General features: G+C 55.1%; 1 protein-coding gene across 1 annotated transcript in view; it reads right to left on the reverse strand.

The window, feature by feature from the left end:
* Positions 1-1,420: 1,420 nt before the first annotated feature.
* The window catches only part of SH3PXD2A (SH3 and PX domains 2A), a 237,123-nt gene continuing 225,665 nt past the window's right edge, over positions 1,421-12,878 (reverse strand). Inside the window, 1 exon segment of the mRNA XM_044916140.1 lies at positions 1,421-11,024. Within this exon segment, the coding sequence (XP_044772075.1) occupies positions 9,057-11,024 (1,968 nt within the window). The 3' untranslated portion in view covers positions 1,421-9,056.

Genomic DNA, 12,878 nt, shown 5'->3' on the forward strand with positions numbered 1-12,878 from the left:
CATAGCCCTTCTCAGCCTCAGCTGCCACCTCTGTAAAAGGACTGTGTGGGGAGGAGAGCAGACTTTGTGCGACTCTTGGGAGTTCTTTGATGATGGGCTGCTGTGGGGTGTTGGGTGGGACAGCACTGGGGGTCAAAAGGCCAGGCTGGGCCTTTGTCGGCCCCTGCCTTGCAGAGGGCCTCCAGGAAGTCATGGTTCCACAGTGGGTCTCCACTCCCCAGTCCCGGACCCTGAAGACCCCTTCCATGGGAGTAGGGTCAGGGGGAGGGGGAGGTGGTGGCCCCATCTCGTCAGGAGTCTCATGTCAGAGGCAAGGGAAGGTCTTAAGTGCAGGGGCTGCGGGGCCTGAGGTTTGGGGCGAGGAAGCCATCCGTACCACTGTCTCTGTTAGTGCTGGGATAGTTGCTGCCTCCTTTGTGAACTTGGGTCGCTGTGATTGTGAATAAAGGTGATTTCGTACCAGCCTGAGGGCTGTGCTGTGTGGAGGGCTGGGGAGGGAGGACCGAGGTGGGGTTGGGGGGGGTGAAGGTGAAGGGTCAGGTGTCAATAGTCAGGGGAGACTCCCTGGAGTGGGGGGGCGGGAGCATGACCTGGGGCTTGGACAGCAGGGGCCAGAATGCCAGGTGAGAAAGGGAGAAGCCACTGCCCTGTGGTGCCCTCAAATCCCTGGATCCCTGCCGAGCAGTGTTTATTGGGGCAGGAGCAGAGTCCCTGAGGCCTGCTCAGCTCTATATGAAGGCGGAGGTGGGCCCAAACCTGGCTCCAAACCCTTGTGGGGTGGCACTGCCCCCTAGGGGCTCATGGGAGGATGATAAACCCATCACACAGGTCAGGAGGGGTGAGGGCAGCACAGAAAAGGGAGGGCTCTGGCCCGGGGCCTTTAGAGAAACCTAGATGTGCTGAGTCTATCTGGTTGGCAGTAGAAGCTGGGAGTGGTGGAGCGAGTCTAGGCACAGTGTGGGAATCATGCTCATTTGGTGGGGCTGGGACTCCAGCACAGAGCATGCCTGCCTTCCTGCCCTCTCCCCTGAGAAGATGCTCTGGTCCCTACAGCAGGACAGCCCAGCCCTGTTTACTGGAGTCCAGCAAAAGCAGGGGAGCATCCGGGGCTCCAAGCTGAGGGGCCAGCCAGGCCTGCTGGATGTGGGTCTTTTGCCCCAAAATCTGCATTTCTCTCTCTCAAAGCCTTGGCAACTGCCCAGAAAGCTTCCTGTAGGTGGGGAAGGGGAGAAGTGGGGGAAGGGAGGAGAAACTTGAGCATGGCTCTCACCAGCAAAAGTGGCAACTTATCTGCCTCCCCCCGCCCCTCCAGTGTCCTCAGAGGGGCCCCGGATCCTGTGTTCTGGATAAGGTGCCTTTTGCTATGCAGCTGGATGGCTTTTCTGATGGCAGGGAGAATTAAGAGGTGATTCTGTTCAGTTAAAAAGGCCAAAAACTTTATTTAGTTTTCAGGGAAATACAAGATGTAAACATAAACAAAATATAAAACAAAACAACCCAAATCTTACAGTCTAGAAGCATGCCAAGACAGAGTATTTTCTGCAGACCAAAGAGTCCCGTCAGCATGATAAAGGACACCTGGAAAGTGGCAGGCCAAGGGGCTGGGTCCCTTCCCCAAGGACACTGCATTTTTGTGATGAGAACAATTAAAAAAAAAAAACCCACTATTAAAAATATTAGAAACATGGAGATAGTTTAGCACCACCATTGATCCTGGAAATTTTTTTAGCACTCAAACTGCGCTGAATTCACTGTCCTTGAGTTTCTCTGCTAAGGGCAGAAGAGGGCACAACCTCCTCCTGACACCACAGAGCCTGCTAGGAGCTGGGAGGGGTTAAGTGGACACCATGAGGAATCCCCCAAAGCTCTGGAGCCCCAAAGACATCCAGCAGTTCACAGGCAACCGTGCGCTCCCCAAACCACACTTGAGGGACCTGCCACTCACATCTTCACTCAGAAGTCACCTTCCTGCAGACCTCTCAGGAACTGTCAGTGAAACCCTTTCCCCAGCCTATGTCCTGGATTTAAAGAAAACCTATTGCAGAGAACAAGTTGCAGATCCAAGAATGGTGGCTCTGTTTACCCTTCTCTCTCCGAAGTAGGTGCTTATGGAAAGGTGCCCTGGTGACGGGCCACCGAAAATGAAAGGGCATGTCCGTGGATGAGTGTGTGTGGCCCCGTCTTCTGAGTCACACCTGCGCGGCTGGCTCAGCAGACTGAGTTGCCACAGGTCTCAGTAGAGATACTCAAGAACAACTGGTGTCAACAGAAGAAGAAATGAGACTGCTTCCCTCCCAGACATGCTTGGTGGTGTCTGGACCCTGAGGTTCCAGTTTGGGGGTCGTGGGTCATTACTGTACAACCCATTACGGTCACTGGTCTCTAACCAATTCCAGCAATTTGAGAGGCTAGCTCTGGATTAGACAAAGGGATGTGGGCAAAACATGCTGGGAACCTGAGAGATGGAGGAATGTTCTGGAGCCAGAGCCCCCAGACTCAAAGATGGGTTTGTTGCTAGCAACTTCCCATCCCCACTAAGTAAATCCGTGACTACTCATTAACAACATGCTGGGGACTCAGGTTGTGGCCCAGCAAGTAGCTGTTTCCTCGGGTCAGCTGCTTCTGTGGCCAAATCTTAGGGCTTTTCCAACCTGCTCTGACTGGACCCTTGGGTGTTGCATCAGTAAATTCCCTCTGTACCTGTTCTCTTCCTCCTGAAACACTCAGAATTGACTTCTTCCTTCTTTTGAATAAAGACTAAACTCCAGCCTCCAGACCCTCTCTCCGCCTTCTCACACTTTTCCCTTTCTGCCTAGAAGACATCCTCTTCTGGAAGCCACCTTCCCAGGGAGGGGACGGTAAGCCCCAGCCACTCCAAACATGCACACACTCCTCACGCCAACGTGCCTCTTGCTTGCCTCCAACGTGCTCGAGCCATCCTTCCGCCTTAAAACAATTCTCTCTCACACACTCTCTCTCTCCTCTCGCCTCCTGAGGTCCAACCCTTAGCCAGGGTGGAACTGGAAACAAAGGAGGGAACCTTCACCTCAGAAATCCATTCCCTAAGGCCACTAAGTTCCAGGACTGGGATGGGAGAGGGGGCTGATTGTCAAGGTCAAGTGTAAACCCAAGATTAAAAAGATAGGATTGGGGAAAGGAGATCGCATGGTAACCCCAACCTTACGGGCAGGTTGGGATCAAGGCCTTAGAAGGCAGAGCCCTCTACCCGGTCTGTAAGCACCAGTGATGCCAACTTCTGGCTGTGGATCTAGGTGCACAGAACAAAACAGAGGGAAGCGAAAATCAATGAGGCTGCTGCTTCTGAAACAAGGCTGTAGGGCAGTAACCCCATCCTGTCACTGTCTCTGGTCACAGAACTTGAGAACCACTGAGGCTGCCTCCAATAGGGATCACAACTCAGGCAAAAAGCTCAGTGAGGTCAAGGGAAAGCGCCCCACACCGCTCCCGTGACATGCTCAGCTGGGGCGTGCAGTCTGGTGTACTGACCTCACCGTGAGCACGTTCTCGCCCCCAGCAGCCTGGCCACCCTCGGAAACAGGAACCGGGGACCAGCGGCTCTCACGCTCTGGGGCCTCCCGCAGCAATGGCACGCGTGGCAAGGGGCGGGCTCAGCCTGCTGGACAGCACGTCTGCAGGTGGTGACCTGGTTCACCCATCCCAGCGCTTCCACACCCAGTGACTTCTCTTCCACAGCTTCATTTTGGAGCCCGGGATGATGGCCTAGGCTGCTTCTGCTAGATCTGTTAATGCCAGTGTGAAGTTTCCAACGAAATAATAAAATAATTACAAAAAAAAAAAAAAAAAAGACACATTGCACTCTCCAGCCAGAAGTATGTGTGAATAATAACACACTTGCTGCCAGAAACTGCGAGTCCCATGGGGCCTGCCCAATGCCAAGGACTTGTAAAATGGAGACAGCTTGCCCGGTATTTGTTCTCTAACCCCGTGTTATTTAGTTCAAGTGGGAAATTACCAACACACACACATACTAACTCACTCTCTCTCAACACACAGCCCTCAAAAAAATGAGGGAATCTTAATTATTTAGCAATGTGGATGATTCTCTTTCCAGAGAGCTCTGCATCAAGATTCTCAAAGATTGAACATATAGACGTATATACTCCAAGGAGAGACACCCACACACGGGGGCACGGTCCCACTCTGGGCACGTAGATCCACGTTTGTACAGAAATTCACCAAATGGAGGGGTTGAAGCAGCAAGCATACAGTACTGGAGATGGAGGGGACAAGCCAGCGAGGACATCCCTGGAGCCCTGAAGGGCAGAGCTCCAAGGGCTTGGACCCAGAGACTTCCCATCCTGCTGCTTTCTCCACCTGCGCCAAGTAAGGAGGAGGCCGGCTTGGTACCTGGTGTGGGAAGCTGTCTACAAAGACCTGAGTAGGCCCCTCAGATGCTTCTCTAAGGCCCTCTGGGAACTGTTGGGGTGTTAAGCAAGAGGCAGGGCTCCCTCCTCAGGCTGAAGTCATTGAGATGAATGGGTGGCCCAAGCTTAGCACCAGGCCTAGCTGCAGGCTTGTGGGAATTGGTGTCTCACTGGGGTATGTAGGGCTCAAGGCACCCACATCCCCGAAAAAGATTTGGTTACATCTAGGGTTCCTGCCCATAAACCGAACTGAGGTTACATAGTTTTAAAAAGACTCAAACATACATCAAAAGATCATGGCCCACACATCAGGAGACTGGGGTGAGACAGGGCTGCTGGGGCTGATTTTTTAAGACCGGTCTTTCTGGGCAGCTAGCTGAAAAGCAATGGAAATGAAAACAAGGAACTGTTCCTGGATGCCCTTGCTCTGCTCCGAGGGCTGGGGCCCCAGGAGGTCAAGAGCCCTGTGCCCGCGTCCCTGAATTCCTCCTGGGTGGAGAACACCCAACAGAAAAAGGGGCTGCGTTCTGCCACCTTGCCGGGGGAGGAGGGGTCAAAGATCAACACCCAGAAGGTCACCTGTCTGCTCCACAGCCCCTCCTCCTCCTACGGACACACCGGGCCACTGGGTCTCCCACAGCTGTCCCAACGAGCCCTGGCAGCCCTCGGTAATATTGCACTTTTCCTGTCTCTCAGATTGTTTTCATTTTTGATTGAGAATGCAAAGTATTTGGAGGGGTAAGGGAAGTGAGTAACCTTAAAGAAATAATATATTAGTTAAATACAAAAAAAAAAAACCAAAACAGGGAAAGTAGGGGCTACTTTATCTTTTTCTTTTTTCCTTAAAACAAAACAAACTACCAAACCAAGGTCTAAACTTAAATAGTTCTACGCCTACTCTGCAAATACTAGTAATATGAAAATAATGCTCAACCGAAATTCCCTTGTCTTTCTTCCTTAGATGATAAAAGTTGTAACATGCCTTGCTGAGGAAAGCGATGGATATAAATACCAGTAAAATATGCTGCTCTAACATCTGAAAGTGATTAAAACAATTCTATATAATGCCTTCGTCAAGATGGAGAATCGAGAGTAAGAAAGAGAAGCCTCTGGGGCCAGGCTAGGGGTGGAGTGCTGAGGCTGGCAAGGCAGGGCCCGGCCACAGCCAGGGGCAGATGGCACGCTTGCCGTCCAGAGTTGCCCCTTCCAGCTCCCTCCTGCTGCCCCTGGCATCCCCTGGCCTTGTGGGAACAGCGTGGCAGGGCCAGGGACCCCAGCCAGGCCCGCTGTTTCAAAGTGGGAGAGAGATGAAGACATTTTTTCCCCCTTGTAATGAAAGAAAAAGGTCTTTAAACTAAAAGAAAAAGCACCAAATGATGCATCTTCAGGCATTATATAAAGCTCAATAATGACCTCAGAAGGGCTCATTATGATTAAAGTTGCAGTATACAGCAATACAATGCCATTTCACATTTTCAATCGCAACTAATGGGAAACTGGGTTTGGACACTGCTGAGATTTCATTTTTCTTTTTCCTTTTTTAGTCCGATCTGGTTTTCCTCCAGATGGGTCAGAGCCGCAGGCCCCTCCCTCCTCCACCTGCTGCCGGCGGTACCCTCCAACAACACAAAGCAGCTCAGTAGCTCTAGGGAAAGGCCCTCTTGCCCTGGGTGGGGCTGGGAGTCCAGGGGCACAAGGCCTGGCACCCCCTGGCCGTGTCTGAGAGGGACTGGCATGCACCCTTCTTGCTTCAAGTATTCATATTCTCTTTGGGTTTGCAGGGTTTGTGCTGTGTTGTGAGTCAGGGGGTGATGGTGAGGGGGTGAGGTGCGAAGACGGGGCATGGCAATCCCTGTTCACTGCCTAAATCTACATGCTGTCACCAGGTGGCAGCATTCCCCACTTTTCCTAGATGCCTGAGCAACTCCCAGCCATCCTGAGAGGGCTGGATGTCACAATGTAAACATGATGACCACGCGATAAATGACCACGCGATAAACTACAATGGGGTTGGGAAGGAGTGCAAGGATTGGTACAGTGGGGTGCTCTGCCATTAACTAGCTCCATGATTTCGGGAAAGTAATTTCTTGTCCTTCGGCTGCAGTAACAGGAGGGGATAGGATGGAATGACCTTGAAGGTCACTTTTAATGACCATCACTTAGAGCACTGGGGATCAAGGAGAGAGGGTCCTTGGGGAGTGCAGAGAAGGCGGGCCTCGTGGGTGCTGGAGAGCCCCACGGGGCAGCGCAGACAGGGAGGAAGGGCAGGGAAAGGCAGGCTCTGGGGAACACTGCGGTCCAGTCCCAACTGAGATGCTGCTCTGTGCTTGGCCGATGCGCCCTGCGCTCCCCGCTGGCCTGGCTGGCACGTTACTGACCGAACTGGCTCAGTGCAGACAGTGGAGGAGCGAGGCCGCTGGGCCTCCCCCTGGAAGACCGCTACGCGGAAGGTCCTTTCACCCAATAGTCACTCTACTTTTAAATTTTATTTTAAATAATCATAAATTACTTCTTTTTCTTTTAATAAATACGTGCTGCTTAAAAATGAGAAAAGTATATACTGCATCTTTAAGTAATGCACTTTGCTCTCTGGGTTTCTTCCCAGTCCACCTTATTAAAGTGCATTAATTAAAAAATAATGAACCACTTCTTTATCATTATTGTTCCAATAAGTCCAAATAATATTAATATGAAGACACTAAACCACTACCATTAGTACTGCAACCTAGCAGATTAACTCAATATCCTGCTCTATTTAATACTGTCCAGCAGAAGAAAATAACTGATTTCAATTTTAAACAAACTCACAAACAAAACAAAAGGAAACAAAATCTCACCACGGCCCTTCGACAAAGAACAGGAGCGGTTTGCTGGAGCTGCCAGGCATCAGTGTGCGGCGAGGGAGGAGGGCTGGGGAGGTCCCCACTCGAGGCCCCGGGTCTGGGGGGTGGGTGGGTGGGGTACTGAAGGCACGGAACACAGGCCAGGCTCCCGTGCTGATCTTCAGGCAACATACACTGCCTTGGGGGGCGGGGGAGCAGGGGGAGAGGGAGGGCCTTTCCTCCTTTGTAGAAAACACCGACTCTTAGTCCGGGCCGCTGGCAGCTGAGCTGGTGGCCGTGAAGCCCCATCGGTCCACAATCAAAGGCACGTGTGGAATTCCACTCCCAGCAAAGGGGGAGTCCTTGGGGAAGCCGAGGCTTCCAGAGGGTCCCCTCTGAAACATCAACGATCGAAAGACAACCCAAAGTTGACAGGGACTTTATTCTCTCCTCTCTTCACGGGGGCACTGCCCCTTGGGCAGACCGGGTTGGCTCCCGGCCTGGGGGTCCTCCATCTTTTCAGGTACCTGTGGCATCATGTGTAGGTAGGGGGTGGCTGGTGGCCGCCCAGCTGGGGTCTCCTCAGCCCTTGGTGGGGGCGCTGGGTGCTTCTCCACAGTTCACAGGTAAGGGTTTTTGGTCCTGCCCAGGCGGGAGAACGGATGCAGAACGGTGCTCACCCAGCAGCTTGAGAGCTGCCTTCTCTCCTGGACAAGCCCCTCCTCCCTCCTGGGGAGGGTTCTGCCCCCACTGGGGCGTCTCTGCTCTGCCACGTCTGGGACCTGGGCCTTCCGCCCCCAGGCCCCCCAGCAAGCGCCATGCTAGGGTCCTGTCGGCAACAGTGGGAACCAAATGAAGGGACTTTGGCTTGTGGAGGGAAAGAAAGTGAAACACAAACACAACCAACAACCTCCCAGCAAGAGCATGACAGAAAAGCCCCATCTGCTCCTCGTCCCATCCCCCATGAGGCTGACCGCCCTTGGGCCCCCAAACAACCCCTAAAATAAGACCAAAACCCAAGGGCTGACATAGAAGCCCCAAATCAATAAACCTCTCCCAAAACATGCAAAAGAACTGCCCACCCAGAAACACCCAAAATAAAGTCTGTGCAGACGGTGAAGAGACCGATGGCTTCGCCCACCCGCTCTGTAAACTCTGGGGCTGTGGGTCCAATGCAGATGGGGTGCCCCAGACAGGGGACTCCCTTCTCAAGGCCAGGGACAGTGACGGGTAAGCAAGGTGGTCCTTGCTGGCACCTGCGGAACTGCTTTCTCTTCAACCGACAGTGACAGCTCAGCCCAGGGACGGGCTGAGCTCCCAGGAGATGCCTCCAAGCCCCAGCGCCACCCGCGGTGGGCGGCCGCAGTCCCGGGGAAACCAGCACAATTCACGAATACAGGTTTAGGATGATCCAAGGACCACCTCCGGTGGCGAGGTGCTAGCCACAGAAACCAGGCTGAGCAGGGGCAGGGCACGGGAGGCCCCTGCCATCACATCTTTTCCAGATCTGCAGCCAAGGCACAATCAAGAGTTTCCCACCTGGCCTGCCCCAAATGGTGCCAGATGCATCAGCCAAGTCACCGAGGTGCCCACACGGGGCTCAGCTTTCTCGCCTCTGGTCCCAGGCCTGGTGCTCCCCGCCCCCCCAGTGTGGGCCCCCGCCAGACCTTACCTGCCGGCCGGGGGACAGCCCGGAGGGGAGCATGGCTGAGCTCATGCATTCTGCAGGGTTTAACGTTCCCCCCCACCCCCTCCCACTTTCCCTTTCCCCTTTGTCTTCATCTCACCACTCATCCACACCCAGGCTGGAAGGACCCACGGCCTCCCATTAGTTCTTTTTCTCCAGGTAGTTGGAGGGCACCCAGCCTTTGAAGGGCTTCGCCCCGTCCAGGATCTGGCAGTACCACCAGCCGTTGGGGTTCCTCTCCAGGACCTCCATGGACACGCCCTCCTGGAAGCCTGCTGTCTCCTCGTCCCCCTCATAGTCCGCGATGGAGACATACACATCTTTGAGGTTGTTGTGGATGAACTGGGACTTCTCGATGGGCTTGGGGTGCACGGGGGACACGGGGATGCCGTTGCGCTGGGCGGGCAGCAGAGGCGCGTCCGAGCCCTGGCTGGCAGCCCGTTCGGCCAGGCGGCCCTTGGCCTCGGCGGCAGCTGAGCGCGCACTGCTGAAGGAGGAGTTCCGGCGGACGCCTCGGAGCCCGTCGGTGGCCGTGAGTGACTCGTTCCTCCGCAGGGCACAGGACAGGTTGTTGTCCTTGGGTGGCGGGGACACGAATACCGACTGAGGCCTCACCGCCACCTGCCGCACGCCGTTCCTCATCTTCACAGCGCCGGTAGCCGCGGTCTTGCCGAAGCCCCCGGGGGGCTTGGAGGGGATGGGCGGTGTGGCCCGCTTACTCTGGTTGACGGTGTTCAATGCTTGGACCCGCTTCTCGATCTTTTCCAGGCTGTCGGACTTGCCCTCGTTCTGCTTGCTTTTGGGGCTTATTGTGTCTGGCTCTTTGCCAGAGGCATCGGGTTGCTCATTCTCGCCGAGCACCAGATAGTGGGAAGGGGCCCAGCCCTCTAGCTCCCCAAACCTCACGTACCACCAGCCGCTTTCTAGCTTCTCGAGCACCTGGACCTCCACGCCTGCGGGGAAGCTGATCTCCGAGTCCTGGACCTTCTGGTAGGCGCTACATGTCGTGTAGGAGGTGGCCTGCCCTTCACGTCCCTTCTTGGCGGGACACGGGGGTGTGGCGGCTGGGGGGGTAATGAGGTCAGCAGAGCCTCTTCTGGACCCCTCACTGGGACCTTCGAAGGCCGTGTGGGGGGGCAGCTCCGAATCCTCACTCTTTGAGCCCCTGAGACCGCCCCGGAGCTGGCCCGTGGGTCTCAGCTGGCGCCGTAAAGTGCTGATGTCCATCTTCTCTTGACTCTGGGACTCTGCCCGGTTCAGGAACGGCTTGGGCCGGACCAACGGCTTGGCCCGGGCACACGAGGTCAGCCCCGCCTTCAGGTCGGCATCCCTCTTTGGCCCGACTGTAGGGGGGCCACGGATGCCTGCGTCCGAGGCAGAGCGGGGCTTCAGGTCACCGCTGTTCTTGGACAAGGAGGAGGAAGAGGAGGAGGAGGAGCAGGTGGTATTGATGGTGATGGACGAGGAAAAGGAGGCTGAGGAGTGGTTCTTCCCCAGTTCCGCCTGGGCGTTCTTCTCCACCTTGAGCTTCAGGAGGGATGACGATTTGGGGGAGCCTGACTTGGGGGAGTTTTTCCTGGCCAGGGATAGAGGGGAGCCCCCGGGGGAGTCGCTGTCCCGGGAGGAGCGTCTGGCTGACAGGGCGTCCTCCGCACATGGCCGGAAGCCCTCGTTCTCATAGATGGTCTCCTCCTCCACGGCCACATCCTCTGAAGAGCCGCCCACCCGAAAGCGGGCCCGCCGCAGCGAGGAGGCGGGGGAGGGCCTGTGGGCCTGGGTGGGCCGCCTGTCTCCCAAGCCGCTGTCCTCCGTGGGCTCCTCGCTCAGCTCCGGCTCTGAGTCGAAGCCAAAGGCAGGGATGTCATACTCCGGCTCCTCGTACTTGAGCTTCAGCGGGGAGTCCTGGCTTTCGGCAGAGCCCACCGGGCCCTCCTCAGCCTCCTTGGGCTTGCTGGGGGGCGCCGGTGGGGGTACCTTGGGCCGGGTCAGCGTGCTCGTCCGGCGGCTCAGGTTGGGCTTCTTGCGCTTATCGATGTATGACGCAGGGGCCCAGCCCTCCTTCTCACCGATCTGCACGTACCACCAACCACCCGAGTTCTTATCGATGACCTGGGGGGGGGGGCAGGCCAGTGAGTTGGGAGGATCGCTGGACCCTACGACGATGTGCCAGGCTAGGACACAGGGTCTCCGTTTCACAGATGAGCCAAGTGAGCTGCTGAGTGAGTGGCCCAGGGTAATACGTGCTGCGCTGGAACTCAAACCCGGGTCCCTATCACCTCCTACTCCCCCACACCCTCTCCCCTGGTCCTCCAAGTCTCCATCAGCACCCTGGTCAAGCCAGCCTCATCTATAGACCCCTGTCTCTCCCACTAGGCTATGCTTCTGTCCCTACAGAACCCAACTCGTCAAGGATCCATAGGTATAAAAAAATGCAATTCCACTGCCCTTCATCCTACCCCCAGTATTGCTAGGTCCTTCGTCGGTGACCATGGAAAGGGTGTCTCAGGTCAGAAGAGAATGGGAAGATGCAGGTGAGCTGAACTGGGAAGTATGGCCTGAGCCCAGAGCCTCCCTGCAGAGCACCTCCCTGGTGCCCCCACTGCCTGTGGTCATTTTGCTGCATGTGGGATCCCAATAAAATCCCACTGGCTGAAAGGATTTCTTTGTGTTAAATGATTTCCTGTGGGAAGGATGAGGGTCTTTCAGTCATTTCCATGTTAGTATAAATTAGTTCAAAGAGCTTCTTTCTTAACTGCAATTTGAGATCAGGTAAAGGCCAGGAGTGTGGTGCTGGTTGTGCTGCTATATTTGGATTGGGGAACATAAAGGGAAGATAATTTTGGATTGTGGGACACTCCCGGAGAAAGAGGTACTGGGGAGGGGGTGGGGAAGCATGAAAAAACTGGCACTAGGGGAAGAGGGGCAGGGAAGGAAGAGAGAGAGAGAGACTGCCGAAGGCAAGTTCTGCTTGAGACCAGCCCTCTGCAGAACCCACCAAAGAGGAAGGACTTTTCTCCTTCCTTTGGTTCTATAGTCCTTCCTTCGCCCTGCCCTCCCCATACTTAAAATTTAAGCTTGGGTACATCCTAAGTACGACAGTTTGGTTAGATGGTGAGCTTTGGAGGCTCTTCTGGAAACCTAGGCACCACTGACAGAATGATTTCTCTCAGAAATTTAGTTCCAAATCCAAGACATGTGATGGAAAACATTCACACTGGGGACATCATTTCCACAGGCGGAGGCTGCCCGGGGGCTCTTCCGACAGCTGTTAATTGGATTTACCCTGTTACTACACGAGCCACTCCAGAGAACTGAGCCACCTCACAGATCTCCGCCCCCTGCAACAGCCACAGAGTAGTCTCGTAAATGCTAGGCTGGGGGGCGCACCACAGAGTCTGTTACCCGACTTGGCACAGACAAATAAAGCCTGGGGAGAGAAGGGACTGTATCAAAGGCCAGAGGCGCCTGTGGTGTGGACATGGCCAGAACCCAGGTCCTTAGTACTTTGGCTGCGTGGACCACCTTCTCCCAACAGCACCACTCACTAAGGGGAGTTCTTCAGAATCTCGGCCCCCAAGGTGCTCCCGGGAGACAAAGTGTGCTGGGGCCAAATGGGTCTGGGCAATGCTGCTATTCTAGTCCCCTCTTAGAGATGCACAGTGACATCCCTATAGCGTAGGCTCTGACAAGTTCTGCAATGAAAACCACATAACTGGGGTGGGTTTTGTTTAACCCACTGTCCTTCAAACCTACTCAACCACAGAAGCCCCTTGCGTCCAGGCACCTCCATCAGCAGCGCCCACCGTATGCTTTGGGAAATGCTGCTGTGAGGGACGCACTGGGTGGGGACAGGAGTCCTGGATTCCGGTCCCGACTGTGGCACTTACTGGCTCAAGGCAAATTCTTATCCCGGGGGGGGGGGGGGGGGGGGGGGGGCCTTTTTGTTTTTCCCCCCCCCCCCCC

This window comes from Neomonachus schauinslandi, chromosome 6 (genome assembly GCF_002201575.2).
Source record: "Neomonachus schauinslandi chromosome 6, ASM220157v2, whole genome shotgun sequence".
NCBI classification, from domain to species: domain Eukaryota; kingdom Metazoa; phylum Chordata; class Mammalia; order Carnivora; family Phocidae; genus Neomonachus; species Neomonachus schauinslandi.